The following is a 27,514-nucleotide window of genomic DNA, read 5'->3' on the forward strand; positions in this document are numbered from 1 at the left end:
TAAAACTGCAATATTTTAACTGAAAATCTGCAGCAAACAAGCCTTAGCTAGAGTTTTATTCGTAGGTTTTAGCTCAGAATTTAACACAATGAAGATCCACATTTTATCATGTCTTTTGATTTGGGGGTGAATGGTGCACTCATACCTTGTATAAAAGATTTCCTTACAAATCGATCATAGAGTGCCTATGAATAGTATTCGCTCTGAAAAAACGGTTTTAATAAATGGCACTCTACAAGGTTGTGTTTTATCACTGGTGTTTTTGATCTACAAAACAAAATGCAGATACATGATGGCGTTTTTAGTTATTTAAATATGCTGACGATATGGCCTTGGATGGACTAATGATACAGCCTTCAGGCCAAACATTCTACTTTGATTAACTTTTAACTCTTATTGATTGACACCAGTCAAACATTTTAGAATTAAACAACAAGAAAACAAAAGGATTAGTGCTACACTCAGCCTTATTTTAAATATCTGGGAACATACATTGAAAAACTAAACTTATCAGACAACAGAGTATGTTTTTAACAAAAGTCATGCAGAGATTATTTATCTTGAGAAGGTTGAGGAGCTGTAATGTAAGCTAACACATCCTTGAATTGGACTACACAAGTCTGAGAGCATGCTCTTTTAACATCTCCACCTGGTATGGGGATCTTGGTATCAGGCATAGAGCCACGATCTCAAGGATAATAAACATGGGCAGCAACTTTGATGGTCAGAAACAGAACCAACTGAATCACATGAATACTAGGAGTGTAAAGAGGGATACAATCTTACGTTGACGTGACGTTTTTCAAAATTTGAACATTTCATAAGAACCACCTAGAGCAGGTGATTACTGTTCTTCAGGATAGGACATTTTCAAGGGTACATCAGAATGTCAGCACAAATTTGAACACCTGCTCTCTCTTTTAATTTCAAATAAAGTAGTAAATGAGCTCAATTAAAGCCTGCTCACTAATGATCCACTTGTCACCACTTAAGTTTGACCTCAACCACCGAAAAAGTCTCCATCAGATTTTATTAGTAGTAACCAATATCCAATGGATGCTGCACATTGGTGGTGGTGGAGGGGAGTCCCCATTACCTGTAAAGCGCTTTGAGTGGAGTGTCCAGAAAAGCGCTATATAAGTGTAAGCAATTATTATTATTATATTCTTGCATCACATCTTTAACCAATTTATACAGAAAACCTGGTTTAAAATTACCGTTTAAATAGCTTTGCGAGTAATTGCAAAACTATTGTTTCAGTTTGTTAAAAGCAAACTCACTTGGACAATTTAGTCATTGCTTTTTCGACTGCTGCAGTGACAGTTATATAAACCAAAATACTAGGAATTAAAAATTCTGTAATTGTGCAGTGTTTCTCTGTAAAATGTATGCCATGTGTATTCACTGATCTAACTGAAGTTTGACAGAAATAATTTATTGGAGGTAAGCAGTTTGATGAAGTTTTAATAAACAAAAAATAGATATGTGCAATGGAAATTGTTTTAGCCTTGTGTTTTAAATTGTAAGAGCCTAGCAATAAGCAAACAAAGGCGTCCACAATGTACTTAAAAACAATTTTAAAGCCAACTGTAATTATGACAAATTGTTAATTTTATCTACTGACACATTCATATTCAAAAAAGTAGATACTCTGTAATATCCCTCCATTTTCTAACCATTCATCCAATTCAGGGTTGCCAGAGCCTGTCCTGGCAAGCAACAGGCACAAGGCAGGATACACACAACATAGGACACCAGTCCATTGCAGGGTTCACAGACAAACAAACACAAACTCACACCAGGGACAATCTTCTCAGAAGCCAGTTAATCTACCTAGCAAAAACCCACGCAAAAAAAGGGAAAACATAGTACAAACTCCATGGAGATAGCACCATTGGTCCAGAATTAAATTGCAGCAATGGCAAACCACGGTGTCACCCTTGCTACTCTGTATTATAAGTAACAAAAATGACCATTAAAAGGTATTTGTCAGTGAATCAGATGTTGATTTGTTGGGACTTGAATTCCAAATGTTAACATTCATCACATTTTAAATTCAGAAAAAGAAACTGAAGCTAAAATTGGCTTTCATTTGTATTTTGAACTAGTAATTTTAAAAATGCACTATAATTTGAAATGCAGCATTTTATTTTTAGAGGTATACATGAAAAATACATTTACTCAAAAAAGTCAAAGTTTGTGTTTCAATTCCAACCTTCTTGTGTCCTTTCCCAAGAGGCAAAGCTTATCAAAATAATCAAGCACTTTTTGTTATTCTCAAATGAATGGATTACATTACTCAAGTCTTACTAATTAGCTTTAACTATGAGGACAAATTGCATCACCAAGGTCATTTTCACTTAAAAACCCTCTTCAAATCGGATTAACGATTGCTGAATATAGGTTGTTTTAAGCAGCACTTTTGACAGTCAATAGATACTTAAAATTCATTTTTTCTCTGTACAATGGCTTCTCCAACATAAGAAAAAAGTTATCTCCAAAAGAGAACGCTGAACTAAAAGTACAATATTTATAGAAATGATACTTTCTACAATGTTTTCTACAAGCTTTCATAACTAGAATCTAATTTCTGCTACATACATCTTGCAACATTTCACAAATTATATTGAATATAGAAGTAGAATACAGTAAAAGTGTTACATAAGAATCATGGACAAATTTAACTTAATTTTCTTCAGTAGCTGTTTCCCCCCCAAATAGTTTCCATATTCTTTTTATTCTTCTTTTGCACTCTTGTTAATGTTACACAATAATTGTCTCTTCCAAGAAACCCACATAAAAGTAAATAGTGGCATCAATACACAAACCAATGATTACAGGGACATCATAACTATTTTAAATCAGACTGGTATTTTATTAATAGCTCTCTGCAATTTATTAAATGTCTCAGAATCCTTAAACTGTATTCCATCGTAAATTCTGTTGTCACATTCAAGTTTCCAAGACAAAATGTGTCTGGCAATTAAGAGCCCCAAGGGAAGTCAGCTGGCACCAGCAAACCTGCTGTAGTGTGACCAGAGCTGATATCACACTTGTATACTGGAGTAGCAGACAAGATTTCTGCATCATATGTTTAGAACTTAAGCTTTTACAAGGTCACATGTTCTTGAAAACAGCAAGTTAATAAGGGGAAACACTTTTTTCTGCAGATAAACAGTATTACAAAGTATGTTAAATACAACTTCTTCTCAATTAAAGACGCTTCCTGAAAATTAAAAAAAAATACCCTCACAGCAGTTTATACAATATCCACAGCAGACATTAACCTTTTAACAAGGCAGGCATGGGTTAAAGTGACTTTCCAATGTTCCTCCTTAATTGACCTTTAACACCGTCAGATGTCATTTAAAAATGAGCTGCTATTTTATAACTTGATAAATGCAACAAAACACAGCCTAGCTGTTAATTTCAACATGTGCAGTGTTTTGCTGCCACTGATATGGAAGTACGTCCTTTCAATGCAAATCATTAAACATCTCGGTGGATTTTAAAACCTAATTTGCTGATTTTCAGTGTATATGCTACAATGGGGTAAATCATTTGTATTAAATAAATATGGAGATTTGTACAGTGAATTTTATCCACAAGGCAGTCAAATTAGCAATCACACTTCCTGTTCAAAGTAATCAAGTGACAGCATTTTATGTGATGAGAAATGAAGGTCTAAATCTCCCTTATTGTTCCACATTAGTCTATGCAGCAAATAAACTGTGGCTGAAAAGCAATTAGCCTTTTTAAAATACACAGAAGTACTGTATTTCAGATGGTTAGAAGATGCTTTCTCTCTCCAAGTGACAATTTACATAAATGTACAAGTACATATGAAATGAAGGGCAAGGCACAGATTGTAATTTTGCAGTTCTGGTCTGAGCTAAAAAGTATGTTTTGCAAAACGTAGTGTATTATTTATTAAACTAAATTGACTTGACAAAAACTGTATTTATATCCATTCCCAATCTGCAGGAAATAAAGTATTAACAAGACACCTGTGCTTTATCGCTGACCCACATTGGAAGAAATATACTCTGCATTAGTTTAGAGCCATCTGCTAAAATTACTTGAAAATTATAGCTTAAATATTTTTAGCAATAATATTATATTTGGTTTGCATTAATAATATGCACAAACAAATACAGGACACCAGATCCCAACTTAAGTTATATAACACATTTACGAACAGCAACAAACATTTACACATTTAATATATTAAACGCTGTTATCCTGGTAGCAGGTAAATACACACTTGCAATAACTGACAAAGGCTTTTTTTACACTCAAATGTTTTCAATGTCATATAGGCCTGAAAGTAAATAACTTGGGCTATTGTGTTTTGTTAACCCTGAGACCTTTAAAGCTAAATGGCATATATTCCCTTTTATTTACAGCTGATATACAGTAAGCCCATGCTATTATTCTGCCCTAAGTGATGTATGAATAAAAAACTCAGTCACAGGTAGCTACAAATAGACTAAATATGGCTTGAGAAGTTTATTTATTCTTTTCCCACTAGTCAACATGGAGCAAATATTTCCAATTTTATCACTTAACGAAAAAGGCCATGTTCAGACTTTGATAATTTCATTATATCTTAAACCAATGTTCTATTAAAACAAGAAAATTATAAAACAGTGAAAATATTAAATTTGAGAAAAAGTCCCTGCTAACTTGTTTGATGCAATGACCCCTAGCCACAAAGTACTATTAGCTACAACTGTACATACAGAACCATTGCAATGGTGGTCAGTGTTTGGTACAACAGTACCACATCTTAAGAAATAACAAGAGGGTAATCCTTAATCCAAAATGACATGTAACATGTACACATCCTCTAAATTCCTAAGTCATTCCTATGACTTTATCTCAGGTTTGTTACCACAGTCCTCTAGTTCCCTTGGAAAAAAATAAAAAGCATTAAAATTGAGCCCAATAGGTCAAACTTGCTAAATGGAAATTAAGGACTGAGTAATTTAGCTCAGTTTTAATACATTCATCTATAAATTGTAATGGGATATTTTTTTCATTTAAGGCATAATACATTAAATAACCCCATTAATAAATAACTTAACACTGACGTTCAGCTCAGACTCATTCTAACATAGTACTACCAAGCAAGCCAAATGTCAAAAAATGCACAATAAAGGAAAATAATTATAAACAACACTTGCGAATACATCATCAGAAATTTTCTGTAATAAATCCCCATCTAATCTAGTTATCAGGAGAATAAATGGCATTCTTTGATAATACAATTTTGACATGCTTGTAATTGCTTACAGACACCAATAAATCAAATCAGACATGCTCACTTTCCATCTTCGCAGTCAATTCACAAGGAAAAGAAAATTCATATTCTAAGGAAAGCCAGCAGAAGCTTGTGGAATGTGAATTACTAAATCTTTGGATTTTAAACACGCACAGATGGTTACAAAGTGTGCCTCAAAAGCATCTTCGTTTTTTCCCCAAGATTCAGACTTGAGAATATCAAACCTTGCTGCCTTACAGCAGCCAGTCATTGCCTCAGACCACCTCCATACAGGCCCCCTTGTTCCTAGTTACTTAATCACACTTGTGACAACTGTTATTTAGTGAATGACAGGCTACAATCTAGCCTTACCTGGATATCAATCACCATCATCCAAACAATTACTTATTTTTCAAAAGATGAAGCATAGAATTAAGAAAATATGATTATTACATGCATTAGGTTGCTTAGTACAGGTATTTAAATCAAAATGCTATTAAATGCCATAAAACTCCATTTGAAACTTTGACTTCTTGTTTTTTTGAATTGCATGCAAAAGTAGTTTCCAAAGGCACCCTAAATAGGGAAGATGTAGAGGGCACTGAGAACACAAATAAACAACTATGCATTCTGTAACAGCCTAACTAGACACAAGACCAATTAAAACACAAAATGCATGACATTTTCCAAATAATCACTCTTTAGAAATAACAAATACAAGAAAAAAGAAGGCTTTCATGTTTAAAAAAAAGATCACAGAACCAAAGGTAATAAACTTCAAACACACAAACATTAAAATCCATTTTCTTGCTTTTGCTATTTTCTAGTGCAAACTCTAATTATAGCTTGAAAAACACTGCTGTTATAAAAGCAGGCAGCTGGGATCACATTCAGAAAAATAATGGTGGTATACTTCAGGAGCTTTATTTGACAGTTTTAAAGCACCACCTATTGGACAGAATTCACAATTCCCTTTGCTGAAATAAGGCTTAGGACAGTAACTATCAGGCATTTGTCAGCTGTTAAAAAAAAATACTGAAAAGGTCATAGCTACTCCAAAACAGCCTTTTCTTGTCAGCAACCATCAGCCCCCAGAGTTTAAAAAAGCCTTGGTAATCACAGGCTGCCTAATGTGAAGAGAACACAGCTACAGTTTAAAATCTTTTAATTTTACTTTGTACTTTTTATGCCCAAGTTATTTTTTTACACCAGAATACTAAGGTATTATACAGCAAGAAATAATGTATGCATGCCTATAACAGCGCAGATGTTAACTTTTTCTTTTGGATCATTTTTTTCTCCAAACATAGTGAATGAAAAAAAGATTGTCTTAAGCTCGCACAAAACCCTCAACCCCCTCCAGTGGTACTCTCTTCAGTTTCCTACCAAAAGACCCCTTCAATAGGGTCAAACAACTACAATGGTATCCCCATACAACATGGCTGTGACTTGACCAGCATGAGCACTCAGGCAGCAGAAAACAGGCTAAACATAAGATTTATGTTCTTATATTCACTCAAACCCATCACATTACTGGCACCATGGGTCCAATTGGTTTTATGTCCCAGATAAATAATGTCAGACCAGAATCCAGTATTGCCAGAAGAGAGAGGCTGATGTGTGGAGGCTCTTTACACAACTTTAGGATCCATACCAGTCAACCAAATCGGTTTCTGCTCTGCTGTAAGAGACCCTGGCTATGACCTAGCAAGAGAACTGTATGAATATTTGACACTTTCACATAAAATCATTATTGGGGTTTGGGGTATGTACAAACAAAACCAAATGCAGAACTCTTTGCAATATTTTTAAATCCGTAGTATAATTCAGGTAGACATGGTATAAAAAAACAAATGAGTATAGAAATCAGCTTTCTTCACAAACTCTGTAAAATAAGAAGCATGTATTTAATAAAAATCACATAAGAAATGTATATAAAGTACGGTGGTAAAAAATGCTTAAATATTTGTATCTGATATGCACTGAACAAAATTATCACACAACAGTTAGGCTTCTGTTATGGCAATCAAATGCTTGCTGAAACCCATGACCCAGGAATCAGGTCAGGAGAAAACGTGTGCTGTATACTATATGAACATATGATTAATTTCTCTCATTAGAGTTCATTGATTACTTGGTTGTGTATATAAGAGAAATCTGTTAAAAAGTATGTATTTATGCCTGTGTGTCTGTATTTTGCAACACTCAAGTCTCAGGTTTCCTATCACTGAATGGATAAGGTGGGCCCAGGCAACGATGGATCTAACAACATCCTTCAGTATGTCTGGGTCTGCATTACAACCCTCTGCTTTTCATCTCTATATGAACACTGTCCCTTGGTTTTTAACAAATTAGACCACAGAACATAGTCAAAGCTCTTCTGAGATTTATACATAAGACACATCAGTATACTGGTTACTCTTAGGACTGCATATTTTTGAAGAGGCTGGACCTTGACTGGCACTTACTGACCCATTTGTTGTTCAACTATGTTTGTACAGTAGTACACTGATGTTCTAGATGTTGCCACATTCATCTGTAGTTTCTTTACCAATTACCAAATTTTCCAATTATTTTTGCTTTGTTTCCCAGATCCTGCCAGTGTTCTTTATCTTTATCTATGGATGGACATGCTGTACTTCTAGAAATTCCTAAAGTTTCTAAGTTATTTTCCAATATTCTTAAGTATTGAGCTTTTGAACTAATTAAAATGAAAGAAAAATCTATTAATCTTAATGTCTATACTGAATACCAATGTAGAAGTTTGTACTCAATATAGAAGTTAATACAACTCATTCAGATTCAAGCTGCTTTCTGCATGTTCTCTTTCAATCTGACTAAGAACTACAAAACATACAGAGGGGATCAATTATGTTAACTGGTATAATAATCAGCAGATTTTGAAATTGCAGAAATAACATTATAAAATCTCCTAAGCACCTTTATCAATAAACACTTGAATCTTAAACGCAAATATAGTGTAAGTACATTCTACAGATCAGCCTTTTCTTCCCATTCCAGTAATATTTTAGAAAATGACAGTTACCTTTAAGAATTGCTCATTTAAACCATGAATCTACGATTTACATTTGCTTTCTGGTGCATGTGCTGAAAACCAGCTGGCACAGCGAGGACCGCCTGTAGTACTACACTAAGCCTTTATAGTTTAGAATTGTAAATCAGGTTAACCAACCTTTAGTGTCTTAATGAGAAATCCTAGATATGATAGTCAGACAAACATATCTAGTCTAGAATTTCTAGATAGTCTAGATACCTACAGGATGGTGTAATCACACTGTCCAATTCACACAGAAAAGGAGAAAATTTTATCCCAGGAGTTTCAATTATATAAAACTCTTAATATTTTTACTCTTATGAAGACAAGGAAGCCTGCAATACACTTAATGGGTGTGATTTGCTCATTTTAAGCTAGGTTCCTTCATTTACATTTGTTGAAACAATATCCCTTTTCAGGTCAAGTGCAACACTACCAATATAATCACTAAGGTAAAATTTAACTAAATTCAGAGGTTAGAGCCATAATTTCCCAAAAGACACAAAATACATAGTATACCTGAAGGCAGGTGGTATTTAAATAACCAAGAAAGAATATGCATTTTAAACAAAATCACCCCTAATGAAACTCTATTGTCATTGACTTTGAAACATAAATGTTAGTTTTAAAATGATTATTAAATATTAAAAATAATGAAGTAGGACCTGCAAACACTATGGGCGGAGCTGTGGCATTGTGGCTAAGGATCTGTGCCTGCGCCTGGAAGGTTGCCAGTTCAAATCCCACAGCTGGCAGAGGAATCCTACTCCATTGAGCAAGACCCTTAACCCCAGCTGCTCCAGGGGCCCCGTATAAATGGCTGACCCTACGCTCTGACCCCAAGCTTCTCTCTCCCCGTCTGTGTGCCTGTGTGTCTCATGGAGAGCAAGCTGGGTTATGTGAAAAGAAATTCCTAATGCAAGAAATTCTATATGGCTAATAAAGTGATCTGATCTCTATAATATGGAGCTTAAAGACAACACAAAGGAAGAAATTGCTCAATTCTGAAATAGCCCACACAAATATTTGTCTGTCTCCATTTAAAACCATTCATACCTATATAGTGTACATACAGTATAGAGTATATAGACAAAATAGTTTGATATTGGCATATGGGTCAAAAGTTGACTGAACATCTAAAAATTCATCAAATAGACTGATTTCCACCAAAGAGAGCTGTAAAAATTGTTTTAGTCATGATACAAGAATTAACATTAAAAATATAAATGTTCATTTAATTCTGCCGTGTAAATACTTTATTTAGAGTAAAATTAAATAAGCTTCACCAATGTGTCTTCTCTTTTATGAGAGGAAGAATACCACCTGCATCATTATTGACATTATGATTTTCCTCTGATACCTCCTATGCAAATCCTGACCAGTACAATGTTATCTTCAGAGATCTGACTAGATAAGGTTTAAGTATGCCATGTTGAAAGATAAGATGCTACACAAGCAGATTACAGAGTAATCCTTGCTTTAGCATGAAACTCATTTATTCTAACTGGTAGAAAGTTCAAAATCAATACACGTTTTTTTATCCAGTTATTTGAAATACCAGAGGTGTTTGTACCTATAGGCATTTTTTGGTGTTCCGGGATTAAGAAATTGACCTAAAAGGTCTTATACTGTTACTAAAATAGAAGCCTAGACAGGTATCTTATAGTCTCAGGTGCAATAGTGTTAAATGGGATGTTCTGACATGAAAGATGGCAGTAGCTTCCATATCAATTCAGAAAGTTCAAAAGAAGCAAACTTAACAGAAATCAATGGTTTCCTACCCACTTCTCCTCAGAGAACACCTTTATGTGTCATTATATAAAGATTAGTATTTGAAATAAAAGAGAGCAGTTTTCATTATTTTTCCCCAAATATAACATCTCCTGAGCACAGGAAATTCCTGACAGCATAAAATTGCTCTAATCATCTTTCAATCACCTCCTCTCATTTGCTTCATGCAAGTAAAGTGGCATTAGAGAAGAAAATCGGGGAATTTGAAACGTTAATATTTAACATGTCAGCTCAAAAGAGTTGTCAATTTATTGAACTAAAACGTACAAAGACAAAATGGACAAAAGTATCTGAAAAATGGTGGTATTGCCTTCAACAAACTACACAATGTTTTTAGTTGTGCTATATGACTTAATAAATTTAAATTTAGCCAATTGCCTGTTAGCACCTTATTAAACAGGCAAGAAACGTTTAACTCCTTCAGTAAAAAATACAATTCTGCACTGACAACGCATTGTAGTTTCTCGATATTTATCAAGCTGAATTTATTAAACATTTAATGCTTTCCACTGCATAACAGGGAACATGATTGGAAAAATACTATATACGTGGGTTTTTTTTTTTTACAGTCAATGCTTAATATCAGTAGTCATCAGCCTACAACCTAAACAAACACTTTTAAACATGTCATTGGTTTCAAACAACTAGTTTCCATAAATATATATACAAATGCAATGAATACAGCTGTCTTGGACTATATAAGGATCATGAATCTCATGTAACTTCTTATTCCAAAAACATCTCAGGTTCTTGATTCCAATTCAATTCATGCTTAACTTAAGGGTATACACCTGCATGGACAAATTAACAAGAAACAGCTGTTACAATCTAGGTTAAGGCGTCATAAGTTTCTTCAAGAATTTAACTGTTTTTTAAAAAATCCTTAGCATAAGAACATTACAAAGAAACAGTCAACAATATGTATGTGGTTTACTACAAGTAGCTACTACATTACATTTATCCAGGGTATATTTAGGGTGTTAGGCAAAGACGTTATGCTATGCATTTTGATCTCCGTACTCCATGTATAGTCCGATCTAGTCTAGACTATGCTGCTAGGATAATGGGACCACCATGTTACCCAAACACGGCTGACGTGAGCTTAAGTTGGACAGAATCTTCTCTGCATGCTTTATAGCAGCAAGCAGGTACAGTCAAAATCTTCCTCCTGCTGGTTCCCAGGTCATTATCTTTAAACTAAGTTGATTACGTTGAGGGTGCTTTCAAGTGGTTCAAGTATTGAAGGTCCTGACATGTATTGTAGGTTCAGCCTCATGGTGCAGACATTAACGTTTCAAGCCTGGGCCATCCTAGCAGACTAGGATTCCTCAGGTAACATCACACCCCTGTTTTTTCAGGTATTTTCTTCTTGGAGAATTGTATTGGCTTGGTACACCATTTTACTGAAGAGGAAGACTTGGCAGCATTGTAAACAAGCTATATTTCTCTTTTTTGATGATTTGTCATTGAAGATAAAACGTAATTGATCATTTGAAAACAAAAAAGGCTCTGACAACGGTATGTCTACAGGTCCTTATACTACTCTGGTGGTACATGTGGTACAGCAGAATTATAAACAACTCCAGTTTGGCAATTCCAAACTGGGTGGGTATAAAACAGAATATAGTGAATGCCAAAAAAAACTTTCACATAAAGGAGCCAGCAACAGATAATGCAAAAAATACATCAAAAGAAAGTTTAAGCAGAAGATTTAACTAATCAGTGCAGTTTTCACCAGATCACCAGGGGATAGACAGAATGTCAGAAATAGTTACAGCGCAGACTTGCGGTTTCTTGAAGCTCCATCATCACATTCCAAAGGTGTTGTCAGACATGAGAGGTTGCTTCCAGAAGATAAGTCAACATGGGGGGCCTTGTGACCCTTACAGCTGGGCATTGCACAAGAAAACAAATCCTTATCGTGGTGTTAAAAAGCATACTAAGCACTGGCTCACAATGGAAACATTTCATAGAACTAAGGGAATTTAAACTTACAGTAGCACAGGGAGTGGTGGAGAATCAATGTTCTACATCCAAATCCCATCCTAAGGGTGGGAGTAGTTGCAAAATACTCAAATATTGAAAGAGACCATCCTTCATTCTGATCAAAAAATGTAGTGAGCTTACTTCTGAAGAATCGGCCAAGGTAAGGCTCAGATTTGTTTTGACAGGGAACGTGGATGTCTCACTACTTGTGGGGTTAAAGCCATTATCATCAACTTGACAGGATTGTTTTATCTTGCATTGACACTTTTCCCATAATCATCTGCCCATTAAATGCAGATTCTTTGTTGAATTAAAGCCAGTGTTCTGAGGGATTTACTTACATGCACCGACTTATTTTACACTGAGGAATTCCTTCTTTTATATCAAAGTAATTCTAGACACTACTCTAATGTTAAAAACATACATCAATTGCTGTGTCTCTCTTGATGAGACACTAAGAACAAAAACCTACAAACAACTAATGCAAAGCATTTCTACCACAGTAATACTCAGTAATTTAAAATAATGAGAAGACAATGCAATAGTTCTTGTACACACCACAATGCTTTCTAGAAACGTCTGATTACCATAATCCTTTTAATCTAAATTGCCTTCTGTTGCCATTGATGCAGACAAATGACAATATCATAGTCATGCTATAAAACCTTTTTGTTATAATAATAAAAAAAATAAAGACAAAAATCCAGCTTAAACAATCAAGAATGCATATCAATGTTTTGCTACCATGAAATACATGTCACCATGTACACTGGTAGTTGCACTTTACACACCTCCAACTCATGTCTTTAGAGGTTCACGGTTTATCTCATGGCTAGAATTCAGCACTCTCACCACCACAGTTTGGATTCGGTACCCATTCAGGGAAGGCTAAGGTCTGTGCTGATAGCTAACAAAGGACATCAGAGCAAACACTAAGAGAGTAAGCCACTTTTTTCCCCAAATAAGGGTTGTGAGAGTATCGAGCATAGAGTACAATCACTTTACTGAAGTGGATACCATGGGATCCTTAAAGAAACACATGGGTTCTTTATAAGTTACTAGTCAGAAGAATCTATCTAGAGCAAGCCCTTAGACTTAATTAACAGACATTTAAAAAACCCTCTGTCTCAAAGCAATACAACCAGTTAAGGCACTCAGAGCACAATTTGACCCAGCTAGTCAAAACTGTCATATCAAACCTGCCTTAATGGTGCTCATTCTATCTTGAGGCCCATTAAACTATCATAATCCACTAAAAACCTTGAGTGGCTAAATTTTCCCATGACAGGTGGCTAGACCTTGGGTGTAGTAAAATACAGTGCTATATGAGGAGCTGCTGTGCGGCATCTCAGAAACTGCAATCAAAGCCAGGCAAATGATGAGCCTCACAAGCCATAATACGTCATGAGCTGACTATGACCAGCAGTTTCCAGCTCCTAGTACATAATTTCCCAAGCATTAAACCAGCGACCCCTGTGGCTCTGGTACCTGCTTGGTTGTAGGTTTGTCAATGAGAATCATTTCACTCCTCCACAGCTAAAGCTAAGTCTCCCCATAAAGCACTGTGTACATTAAACTATATAAAATCCTAAATGCTTAATCAGTCCACATTTCCGAGGAAACTATAAGGGTATAAAAAAATGGAAATCTCCAAACTGTACAAAGATTTAATCCATCTTTCAACATACCAACAGCACAAAGGCATTGTTTTCTTTTTGATTTTGTCCAGCTTGACATTCACCTCATCACTTGTACCCACTGAACTCTCTCACTAATGAGGTGATTTAGCAGGTGTGCTATCAAAGTCACTTCAGTAGCACAGTCAGTCATGAAGGATCAATTAACCAAAGTGACTCAAATATCCCAAATCAGTATAATCTATTCTTCTAAATGCATACATACAAAAACAGTTATTGATTTCTTTGGATTATCCTATTTTATGTAATACGCAATAAGAGGGTTAAGAAAAATTAAATATATGAGGTCATAGATGTGTTTATCCAGTAAACATCTTCACAGTTCAGGCCGTCTGTTAACACGTGGCTATCAGTTGAATTATGTGACTTCCCAGCTGGGACTAGAAATTCTCAGTGGGTTCAAATCTGGCTTATCCGATCCGCAAGTGGGTGGGGTGGTTCCTTGAGCTTCCATGCAGTGAAAATCCATCACTGAACAGGAGCCTGAAAGATATCCGTGCAATCTTCCCAATCAACCTATCAAACATAATTAAAAAGGGATATTGGGAAGTCCAAGAAAGATAAAGAAAAGAACACTAATTGCACTAAAATAAATAAAACGTTATTTCAGTCTTGTGACAGTAAAAAAAAATAGTGGAGGATGAGCAAATGTCTCAGAGAAGATAACGACAAAGAGGAAATAGAGGGGGGAAACATTCATTTCACTCAGGTGTTTTCCAAGAAATTCACATCTTGCCTCAGGCTAAGCCAAAACAAAGGTCTTACTTAAATGAAAATAACAGAGAATAGGTAGTAATTAAGATCACTGTTCTTCCTAATTTAGATCCAAAGTCTGGTTTAGGTAATAACCCAGTAAAACCTGCACCATACCAAAATAGGAGGACTAGCACAGACTGTAGAAGATTGTAATGAGCTCTCAGAGCTGTCCATGCTGGTCTGTAGCTACACTACAGACACTAGAGAGAAAGCACAGGCACTCACACAAGGTTTTAAGAAAAAAATCCAATGCAGCTGGTTTTCATTAAATTTTCTATACATAGGTAAGGAACAAAGGAGAAGGAATCAAGTCTTGTGATGAGATCATACCCAGTCTAGACCCATGGCAAGACTTTAGGTTAAGTTAGTTCTAGACTCAACACCAATTTAAGTCACTGGTAAAGCTCAGTGCTTACTCAAACCCACTGACTCAGGATAAGACAAGAAGTATATACCATTATAGTACCAGGTAGCTCACTCTCCCTAAAGTCAGTGTTCCACTGGCAAAGGAAATATGAGCTCTTGGATGGATGGTGCAACCAGATCAGGCTGAAAGAACCATATAAAGTTTTAGAAAACAAATGGGGGGGAAAAGTGGAGGTTAGTAGGTTATGGATCTCATTACGGTGAGACAGCGATTTTATTACACCAAGCCTGGTTCTCAGACTCCATGTAGCCTGTGAGGTTCTCCTAAGCCATTCTACCTGTTAAGGGGGTACCAACACAAGATGCATGGAAATTCAAACACTGTACTAACACCTAGAATATGTAATTTACTGTGGACAATACAAACACATACACATAATACACATAATAGAAATAAAACTAGAGATACGAATTGTAAAACGGTTTTGAAGAATCAATAGAAGGGCTCACAGAATGTTAAAATATACAATTACATTATCGATTATGACAGAATTGTGATCAATTATGATAAAATTCACAGTACCTCATTTAGAACTTTGCTTACAAGTTTTACACAATCCAAAAAAAAGATAGTGGCACCATGTTAACCTTTAACAGAAAGAGGTGAACAGATTCAAAAGCAATCCTCAAAAGCGCTGACAAAGTCAACCAAAATAATTTATTTCACAAATAACCAGATAATGTAAATATAAAGTACAGTACACGGAAGTACATTTACTACAATCTGATAAAAGTAGGCACTTTCGCTACACAAAGAGACGTGGGAGTCTGTAAAAAACTACTTAGCCATGTTATTGAAGCTGAACACCCCAATCTCTTTCACAGAAATGTCTGGATGAAACCCTCGGATCATTTTTTTTCCAAAACCCAAATAAGTTCGACGGGCCACACAGATTTCTTATATAGGCCTTTGTTTATTCTAATTTTAAGCATTCTAGTTTTTCATGGTTAAAACCACATTAAATAAATTCAGAAAAATACCATACTACAGAGAACAGAGAATGTTGCACTTTTAAATAAATACTGTTGAAGATGCATACATGGACTCCTTTACAATCATTACAATTTACAATCAAATGATTTTTCCTTTAAAAATGAATCATTGAGTAAAATAGCTACACCTGCATGTTTTTTGCTTCAATATTCTGGATTTTAACAAAACACAGGCATATTATTTTAAACACACCATACATACTTTTGACCACAAAACAGTTTTGCAACCCTCTGAACAGATACTTAAGACATCCATTCATTTAGTGGTATTATTTCCAATGGCGCAGATAGAATGTCTAAATATTTTGAGGGAGGTTTATCATAACTTGTCAATTGGACAAAAACACAGCCAGGTGCGTCCAGGCTGGTTTGGCTAGTGTGTCAGCAGGTTTTCATCCCAACCCAGCTCTTAATAACCTTAATCAGCTTGTTATTGGCTTAACTGGACCAATTAAACCACTTCTCCCAGCTTTTCAAGTCCGGCTCCATTAAAGAGGCCTAGAAAATATGAATACACACCGGCCCTCCAGGACCAGGATTGGGTAGATTTTTATTTGGGAAAAATTAAAAAAGTTTTCAGAAATGATTCATCTATATTATAGCTCAGCAATACAAACCATAAAAAAGAACTTGCATACCATTTAGATCTATCCAGGCAAATTAAATTACACATGAATAAATAAAAGGTATTACATGATAGCACTGCAAAATACAAGAATTAACTTGGTCTAGAAGTAACACAGCAGAGGGCAATTAGACAATGTCCTTAAAGGTCCAAGAAAATGTCATGCTTGGACAGATTAAGGGAACTAACCTTTTAGCCTGGAACAGACAAGATTATATGGGGACATGACCCAGCCATTCAAATTCTTGAAAATCTGGGGGCTACAAAAACAACGGTACCGGGACCCATCTCGACATTGAAGAGCATTCAAAGCAAAAAAAACAGGACAGAGTTCTTTGCACAATTATGGAAATCTGGAAAAAAGCCACTAGTCACATTGCAGAAACTGACTAGTATTAAAAGGCTAAAATAAAAATCATGACATTTTTGCATTACTGACTGTAGTTTTTAGGATTCAAACAAGCAAGACATGGCTTGCAGCTTTGTACCAATTTATAATATTATGTATTTTTATTTTCTGTTATTGTAAAGGGCATGTTTAAAAAATTACATATGTATATATAAGTGACCTAGAACAGTATCATTGGTTTGGACACAGTCTCTCTTTAAAGCATATTTCAGATCAGAAGCAAATCATATCAAAGACTGAGGCAATTCCTTCAGGTCAAAAAGCAACATGACAATTTAAACATTTCAGATTTAAAACTTCCCTGTCGGTTTCAACTACATATCAATATAATCATCCATCCATTTTCTAACTGCTTAATTCATGCCAGGGTCGCGGGAGAGCCACAGCCTGTTCTAGCCAGCAACGGGTACAAGGCAGGATACACCCAAGACAGGGCTCACAGACATAAAACACAAATACTCACACCAGAGACAAGCTTACCAAAAGCCAATTAGATAAGATAAGATCACTTTATTAGCCATATACAATTTGTTGCATTAGGAATTTGTCTTTTCGCATATCCCAGCTTGCTCTCCTTGAGACACACAGGCACACAGACGGGGAGAGAGAAGCTTGGGGTCAGAGCGCAGGGTTAGCCATTTATACGGCACCCCTAGAGTAGCTGGGGTTAAGGGACTTGCTCAGGGGCCCAACGGAGTAGGATTCCTCTGCCGGCCGCAGGATTTGAACTGGCAACTTTCCAGCCACAGGAGCGGATCCTTAGCCACAGTGCCACCACTCCGCCCCCAAATTATGACTTTGGACTGTGTGAAGAAACCAGAGTACCCAGCAAAAACCCAAGCAAACATGGAAAGGACATACAAACGCCTCACAGAAAGCACCGCAGGTCCAGAATTGAACCCAGGATCCCAGGGCTGCAAGGCAGCAATGCTAACCGTGCCACCCCTTCAATCCTAATCATTTAAAATTAATACAATACTAGAAAATATATATTTTTGATAGATCTGAAGTGAAAAGACTATAATATGAACACTGCTAAGGGTAAAGATAGTGGCAGCTTCATTTTCAAGATTGTCACACTCAGAGTGTAAAACCTTCTTGGAGAAGTATAATCAAGTACAAAAAGGCAGCATAATCATGTAAAAAATTAGATACAGTAGACAAGAATTATTTCAATATATTAGACTCCCTCTCCTTCGTCAACAGTTACTCGTTTACGTCTGGCGCAAATCCAAGATAAATTAGAAGTCTTAATCCCTCTAATTGCATTACAGCGGTCATAAGATTCATGGGGGGAAGGGCAGGTTTCTATTGCAATTAATACTATTTGAAGACACTTGTAAAGGGTACAATATCAAAAACTTGAAATTCTGAAAAGCAAGAAACAATTCTCCTGGCATTTGCTTACTCTCTCATCACCTTATTTCCGAAAAACCAACTTGGAAATCAAGAGGAAACGATACAATTTACATTTTCATTTTTTGAAAACTAAGATGTATGACAAAGTACAAATACACATTAAGTACAGTACAATGAACCTTTCTTTTTCAAGAAAATGATTTAAGCTTTGATTTAAATAATGAGGTTTATAACTTAATAATGAATTGTTTTTTTTTTCTTTCTCCATCTAGGGAAGACTGGTAAAATATCTTACATGCTAATGTTCTATAAACATCTTTTGTTTGTCCTGATTACCACAATGTTAATGACCAAAACATACAATAAACAAAATTCAAATATTAATAAACTGCCTTTACAGGGGGAAAGGTTAACATACATATCTATATATTATACATTTTTTTTTACATAATAAGGTTCTGATATAACACACCACCCACCAGAAAGATGAGGGCGGGCAAAGGGGCGTCAGGGACCCAAGGCTAAGGGTGTCAAAGTCCACTGGTAGTGGCTGGCGCTCTGCAGAATGGACTCACTTTCCTCAGATCGGGAAGGAAACGGGGGGTGGGGGAGAATCAAGGATGGGGCAGGGTTGGTCAGTCAGCAGAACAGGGCATACATCTTTGGGGGCAGTTCACCGGGGGGTGCACCAGGAACAGGCTGTAAGGAGTTTCCTCTCTCAGGGGAATCAGTTCCACAGACATGACTGAGCATGCACTGTCTGTCAGGGCAGACTAGAGAGGCACATCATGGACAGGGCCAAGTAGTGTGCTCACGGAGGTTCGGGTCTGGTGCAGGTCAGGACAAGGGGCAGATAGGCTAAAGCAGTGTCCAGACGCAGGGCAGGAGTGTAGACAGTGCGCAGGTCATTGGGATGGTCACCCGAAGATGCGCCAGAAACAGGGTTGAACAGGGGGTGCGCTGTCAGGGAGATATTCTCCCGAGGCCAGGCTGAACAAGCGCGCGCTGAGGGCATGCCCTGGACCAGGACTGAGCAGTATGCCCACTGGAGGCCCAAATTGGTCCAGAATACCCAGTGAGCTTTGATGGAAAGCACCAGAGACTGAGGCTGTACTACAATCCAGGGGAAGGGCAGTACTGGTCACCCTGTCCAGCCCAGTCTAGAGCATATTCAGCCTGGAGGTGGGCAGGACAGGCCACAACATCACCAGGGCTGTCAAATGAAATGTTTGTCAGGAGCCAGAATACGCGGACCACGCTCTCATCAGGGGAGTCTCCTTCAGAGACCAAGTCCATGCTGTCAGAGAAGACTGTAGAAGGCACGCCCTGGACCGAGCTAGGCAGTGTGTCCACTAAATATCAGAGCCAGTGCAGAGTGCCCAGTTGTACTGCCACACTGGCAGAGTGGATCAATACTGGAAAGCACAGCAACAGACGGAGCTTCCAAGATGGAGTCTGGGCGTGTCAGGAAACAGGAAAGTAGGACAGAGAGTAGTCAGCTGGGAAGCACCAGGTGGTAGATTGAGAGCAGAGTAACATTGGATCGCAGAGGAAAAACAGAACAGGGTTTAAATACCCTGGAGCACCTGCTGCTGTGTGACTTCACACCACAGCCAGGGTCTCTGCATATTCTGCTTCCTCAGCAATCAGTGAAGGGCAGAGGTGTGGCCCACGGCCACTATGGCTGCACACACCCCCAGGGCTTCACAGTGTAACAGGTTCACTCTTCTTTCACATTAATATGACGGTTAAACGTTCATGAAATGTACAGTATATGTTATACTACTTATCCATCTCCTAATGAATAACTTGACAGGACAGGTTTCAGTTTGTATTAAACACATGCTCTGTCTAAATTAAAAGAAGTTTAGGAAACTATGAGGAATAAAACTTTTTAATTTCAATCATTTCTAATGTACCCATAAAATAGCAAATTAAACAATTTTCAGAGATTATTCAATTCTGCCCACAAATCTAATTAACACCACATTCAGATTGACTTTTACTAGACAAAGCAAATATCACCTAATAAATTTTTAAAACAATTAATAAATGTTAACTCTTAAGACGAGTGACTGGTAGTATGTTTCAATCTCGCTTAATTAAATTCAAATAAGAAAAAGATCATTAAAATATATAGAGATAAAAAGGCAAACATCATCAAACAGTCTAAATAAACTACCATAAGTGCACTTTATACATCCCAGAGCTTAAGAAGTACTTATAGTATACTATCTTCCCACATAATCGTGCTCTTAAAACCAAGAACGTATCATGAAAATCATTTTCAAGCTTTCTGTGGACCGATATACAAAGGGAAGAAAAATCTAAAACCTTTCCTATTATATCAAACTCCAAGAAGACAACAAAAAGCTTTTTAGTTTGTTTGATAAACTCAAAGCACAGCTCAAATCCCCAAATCCCTACCAGCTAACCTGAAGGAGCTAGTGCTTTAGCTCACCTGATTTTAAAGCCATAGCCTTGAAAACAGATGGCGAGTTCCAATCTTAGAATCCCAGTGTTGTAGTAGTAGGTACTCCAGTTCCACTTTCACTCTTTCACTTGAATCTTTGGTCTTTAGAGGAAAAACCAGTAAAGTGGTTTACAGAACTATTGAAGAAAATACTATGAAGAGAAAAAATGTTTTCTATAGTATGACGTACAATACATGAAGCGTGAGCACAGCACTTCAGAAGAAGAAAGGATTTTAGTCTAGGTCTAGATTTTATAACCTACAGGCATTACATTTTGTTTTCCCATGGAGTCTCTATAGACATCCAGACAAAAGACATAAGACTAAAAGACCCTAATGACCTTCGATTATAAATGTGAGATGCAGACATAGAGACTCCCAATCTACTTGCTGTTTTCTTAACTTATGCAATCTTTGATCTTATAAGCATCAGGCCCTAAGTCCCTAGTTTCTTACTAACAATATTTTTTCCAAAGGGTAATTTATCTGCATAAAAGCAATTACACGGGTTACCCAAAGCTATCTTGAAGCATAACTAAACTACACATCTGCTCTGAAACAACATGAAAGATCGTGTCTAAAGCTGCTGATTTCTGTGCAGCTTGAGGAAATGTACCATGGAAACAAAAATAAATTACCCATAGGCCTTTACACACACTTGTACGTTTTGGGTAAACTAACATGTTTTCTACATTATGTTTAATAACAAAAAAAATCCAAAGCGCTCATGCATAGAAGAATGACAATGATTTGCAGAACGATTTTTTGCATACTGAATAAAGTGTTGAGAATTAAATATTGTCTCAAACTAATTTTGAAAAATGTAAATTGTTTGGGCTATTTACAATAAATATTTTAAACCACAAATTGATATTTAAAATATTTCTGCAATTAATAATCACTGAAATGGAAAAGCTACTGAAAATAGCCATAGTCAAACCAGTTTGAAGTGTGTGAACATGGATTCAGTAAACAAAACAGAATTAAAAGAAAATTCAGAAATTCACTTCATTTTCAAAAAGTTCAGAGCCTGGGCCTCCTCAGGGATTATGCAAATGGTAAGAAATGAAGAGGAGGAGCGAGAGAACAGGGGAAAAACTGAGGGGACAGAAGAAAGACTGAAGGTAAGGACAATAATGTATATAGTTTAGATAGAGGACACCTGAGGCAGATTGAGAGGAGAAAGTATGAAGGAGGAAGAGAAAAACCAAGAAGGACATATAGTGCCCTCCAGAAGTATTTGCACCCTTGGTAAAGATGAGCAAAAAAGGCTATGAAAAAATGTCTGTTGTTTATCAGCTTGATCTTACAGTGAAAATGAGAGAAATCTAACCTTTCAGTGAGGTACAATTATTAAAAGAAAAAAAATCTTTTTTTTTTTTACAAATTCTCAAAAACATGTGTCACAATTAATGGCACCCCTAGAAATTCCTATGAACACAATCTAATTAACATATATTCCCATTCATATTTTACCATTTTTAAGCACACCTGAGTCTTTAGGAACTCTTCAGTGGTCATCCATGACTTCCTGTTTTATTGGGGTATAAATATGAGGTGATACGCAGGCCAAACACCCTTAGTCATCCAAGCTAAGTCAAGCTGATAAACAACAAAGACATTTTTTCATTGCCTTTGCTCATCTTTACCAAGGGTGCCAATAATTCTGGAGGGCACTATAGTTTTATGTTCTATGGCTCTGAAACACAGATCAGCAACAAGGTAGGAATGTACTTACAATAAACATATGAAGCTCAGGTTGTGTATTAATAATTTCAATACACTCATTTCATTTATCTATTAGACCTCCCCACATTCACAGACACTTCAAGGTATCAAACCATTGTGAATATCAAGGTTTTACTGTATGGGCCCAAAATTGAAAAGATCGTCTTTTCAAACAGAAATGACAAATAGCAATACGTTAATTCGAGCAGAAATGACACTTCGTGGTGCAGCCACTTGCCTTATGGAAATAACACCTCCCTTAAACATTGTACAAAAAAGATCAAGGACATTTGATGATCAAAAGTGGTGGTCTACAACAAACGTTTACCTTCTTCCAAATATACAAAGATTCTCCAAGAGCCAAATGCAGACAAAAACTGGGGTAAAGGTGAAGTTACCTTGCAATACTTTATTAGCATACTTCAGACAATCTGCTGCTTTATAAATTCTCTACCTCTTACAGAATTTTGAATGCATTTCTAAGTTTGATGTAAACCGTGTGAGTGGCTTATTTATAGCTTAACTCAACACACCTAGTATAAATCTCCTCAGGACCCCAGACAGAATATTCACAATATGTTAAGGGAGTATATCGAGTACAGACCCACTTCCACACTTCTGACCTTCAGCAAAAGGTCTAGTCCACATTCACATTTTAAACTTCACCTCTGAAAGAATGACTTCTGTTAGTCTATACCAATGTCATCTGTCCAAATTATGAATTTAATTAAAACTATGCTCTGCTTCACACCACCATCCCATCACAAAGACAGAGAGAAGTCATAACTCTGCCAGATTCATTACTATATTACAAGACATATAAATCAGAAAATGAAAAGCAAAAATCTGGGGGGTGTCAAAAATGACAGTTCAAAGCTGGGGGAAGGGGGATTACTCAAACATGGCACAATCTACTGATACGGCCAATTCCACTACTTTCTGTGGAAGGATGTCACAGAAGGAAAAAAATAACAACATAATGGACTGCCTTCACTTAAAAACATAAATTTGCTTCATATGTGTTATTGACTGTTTTATGAAATCAAGGATGAATAACACCCCTCACACAAACTAAAAAAAAATCCTATTCGAGCTGAAATTCTAAACACTGCTTTCAATCACATATTTTCACTTAGTTCTTTACTTTCTACCTCTGCAAGTACACATCTAAATATTAAAATCTAGAATAATTCTAATAGCAAAAGTGTTTTACAGATTATGGCTAAGAAACATTTTTAAAAAGTAAACATGGAAAAGCAGCATAAATCACCCATTTACAACATAACAGATCCAAATTACTACTTTGAGAAGCAGTTATAATGAACTACAAACTAACAATTGCTGGAGTTTAGATTGAGCATTTTTTTTATGTAAAAGGAAAACTTGTCAAGTTAGAAGACTGAGTAGTTTTTGAGAATTACTGTTTTACCCTAGGAATTATTTAAATTTGCTATGATAACATTAACCATTTGTATCAAAGTCATCACAACTGAGCCAAAAGAAAGCAACAAAGTACTTTATCTATTGCAGAAAAAAAAGATGAAGTTTACAGCTGTGCAAGATTAATCATCTTTATACAGTTACATGCTTAAGAAGTGTACAGAAAAAAAGCATAATTTTCCTCTTAGTTTCAGGGTGCATAACATCAACCACTTGAATCTTTCTGAAGAATAGATGGAGCTCAAAAACAACCAGAACAATCTTGTCATGTTGTTTACTCCAACATAAAAGAGGTCTTAATTTTTTGGGGGTTACTGTAATGTATTTAACAGTAAAAAAAAATGTTTCATTCTCTCAGACAATACATTTCTCCCCTTGGTTAGAAAATTACTAAAAATTACCAGTACTACGCAAATAGCAAAGACAGCAAAAAGAAAAAGGCATGTCAGTATTGCTATAACTTATCTGTACTTGACATTTTATATAATTCTGAAAGAACTGTTCAAAACTAAATATGACTATTGCTAACAACTTCACATAAAGTCACATTTTCAAGCATCTAACATAGATGGAGTATTTTTGGGTTTCATAGTTAGAATTAAAGAATTAAAGCTACTCTTTGGAACAACACCATTCTGCAGTTTGTCCATAACTACACAAGGTGACCTAAGTCTGGATTAGCCCAACCTGTTCCTGGAGAGCCACAGGTCACCTTTAAATTAAAAAAAAAAACTCAACACTTTGAAAGATTCAGTTTTGCCCACTGATTCAAGTGATTTGTTCCCATTAAGTAGTTTAAAGAAAAACATCTTATGCGGATATTTTAAAAATATTTTATATCACTTTTCCCTAGTTAACCAGTAAACAAAAACATACCTTTTGTATTTAATGTTCTTCTATATTCAGGAAAAATAAACTTTAAAAGATTAAGATCACAAAGACAGCTCCCACTGGCATTAGGTAAAAGCACTGATATCAGATTTCATTAACAGATACTACAAAAAACTTACATTCAGCACGCTATTTTCTTTTTATTACCACCCATGACAGTTACATGTCAAAATTCTTACAAAATCTTTAACTCTGCTGCAGGCACGGTACAGCATTCCTCCAAAGAACCTAGATCTGTTTGCCTTTGCCAGAGGCAAAGAGATCTGGGTACTTCATATCATATATAAAAAAACATTACATTTTTTCAAGTAGTTGTTTATACCAAGTTAGATTAAAAACATCAGCACAAAATCCTGAGCGAACATCCTAGTAGCTTAGCAAGGACTCAGACTAGGGAGAGCAATCATCTTCGTAGATCTGCTTGGAGCTCAACAAAGTGAAGCTCAGACACATTACAACCAGCCAGGTCATCACGGAAATGTTGCAGGATTAAACTCCACTAATCTGCCTCCCCCTGCTAATTTTACATTTTGAATGAGCTAAGAGTCTTCTGAGATAAATGAGCAGTACAACCAGCAAAGCCTTCAACAGAGAATGAAAAAAAGAAGCAATTTATCTACTGGAACAAAATGTACAGTACATTTCCTGGAACACACCAGTAAAAGATTTTTATTACATATCCTACAAATAACATAATTCACCATATCATTTATGAGCATCTTTTTGATACTACTGTGCAGTTATAAACCAGATGTCTTCATATTTTATAATAATAAAGTTTTAAGTAAATAACTACAAAACATCTATTTGGAAAAGGAAAACGATTACATCCTTATAAAAAAGGCCACTTTTCACTCCACAGCATTCTTTTAAAATATTAACCAATCAAAAAAAGTATTGCACCAATATTTAACATGCCAAAATATTCAGTTGCAATGAAACACTGATTGGCTCCCTCCTGTGCTCAGTTAATTTCATTAAGACCATTATTAATTATGAGGATTTTGAAAAAAACAGCAGTTACTCAGGTCTTTTTCAGAAGCAAAGAGCCCAGTTTATTTCAGTTAATCAGAAAAGGGCGGCTGTGCTCAAGAGTTGTTCCCTGTGAGGATTCAACTATTTAATGAGTCATATAGGCAACTTTGTACAGTACATACTTAGTCTGATTCCACCCACTTTGACTGTTACAGAGCTACAGCCTTGTTAGCTTTGCAATTTCATAAAGGCAGTCAAAAAAACTCTGTAGGAGCTTATTCTTATCTTAACAAGTGAACTGTAAAATGGCATAAGCAAGTTTTAGCTGTTTTGTCTGGCTGTTGTTCAGCTGTTTTTTATGTATTTTGTGTTTTTTTTCTTAAGTTAGTCTTAACTAAATAATATACTCTGTACAACATATACTGGTACAGGTATATAGATATTATTTTCAGGAATGTAAGCAAGCATATGTGTTAAAGTCTAGCTTACTCATTACAGCACTGAAAGTATTTCAAATTCAATGAGTTTTAAAGCTAGAAGTATATACAGTAGCATTCAGCTCTGGTGCGCCACATCAGGCACCTGAGATTCTTGTATTCTTGTATATACAGGCTACTGTATTCTTTCTATTTTAAATCAATTACACGAAGCCCTGACAATTAGAAGCCACTTCCTTCAGCTTTGTAAACGTTAAGCAAAATAAAACGCTGTCACGGTGTATCAAATTAAAATGTTTGAACGCCAAATTAGTTTTACATTTTTAAAAAGTGTGTATGGTGTGTAATTAACTCAAGACTTTCTAAAACAGCGCTCTTTTAAGAGCAGGTACGTGTACGAACGCTATTTCTTCTAACCTATTTCAATGGAATGAGGGTCTGAAATGTTTTTATTCCAGCACAAGAAATGTACGACATTAACACCTGGGTCTGGCGTTAGAAAATTGTTAATATAAATATTTAATCTGAAGTATTAATAAGTATATTGTTCCTGATAAATTACCCGTGTGACACTCTTAAACAGTAAACACCTAAAGTGGAAACCCAAGAAAAAAACAAACCTTGAATGTGTTCATAGAAACCGGCCTCGGCACCTCAAAACTATTTATTACAGAACAACGCAGCACAGAAAGCTACAATGATTCGTCGGTTTTTGCCAACAGCAATTTCTTTCACTTTAGCATCTTTTATCAATAACAAGGAACACCCCTAAATAAAGAAGCCCATACTTACGAATTTAGGCTTTCTCTGCCCTTCGTCATGCTGTCCTGAAGACCCTCCTTGGGAACTTGTACCGACTCCCCCAGAGAAAACTTTCTTTCGACTGAATTTGTTTTCCCTTCCATGGGCTGAAGAATCATAACGCTGGTGATGGTAATTATCCATAATATCCAACAAACCCTCTGTATTATTAGTTTTATTCCTAGCACATATTATTTCAAAGTCAATGTAACGTTGTTATATTTAGATATCCACAAGCAACCAATTAGTCGGCTCCAGGTATGCTCTACCAAAGGATTTCACAGAAATCTCTCAACCAACTAGTTGCTCTTCAGGAAAAACTAAAAGCAAACAAGGTTTTCAGCTTTGCTGCTGCTTCTTCTTCTTCTTCTTCTTTTCTCATCCACCATATAATGTAACGCAACAAAAT

General features: G+C 36.1%; 1 protein-coding gene across 2 annotated transcripts in view; it reads right to left on the bottom strand.

The window, feature by feature from the left end:
- Positions 1 to 27,305, bottom strand: part of diaph3 (diaphanous related formin 3) — a 458,904-nt gene extending 431,599 nt beyond the window's left edge. For both annotated transcript variants that reach the window (XM_088913166.1, XM_088913165.1), the window contains exon 1: positions 27,097 to 27,305. In XM_088913166.1, coding sequence (XP_088769292.1) covers positions 27,097 to 27,249 — 153 coding nt within the window. In that variant the 5' untranslated portion in view covers positions 27,250 to 27,305. The remainder of the gene's footprint in view (positions 1 to 27,096) is intronic.
- Positions 27,306 to 27,514: the final 209 nt, after the last annotated feature.

The sequence above is a fragment of the Atractosteus spatula genome, chromosome 4, assembly GCF_055471065.1.
Source record: "Atractosteus spatula isolate fAtrSpa1 chromosome 4, fAtrSpa1.hap1, whole genome shotgun sequence".
Classification (NCBI taxonomy): Eukaryota; Metazoa; Chordata; class Actinopteri; order Semionotiformes; family Lepisosteidae; genus Atractosteus; species Atractosteus spatula.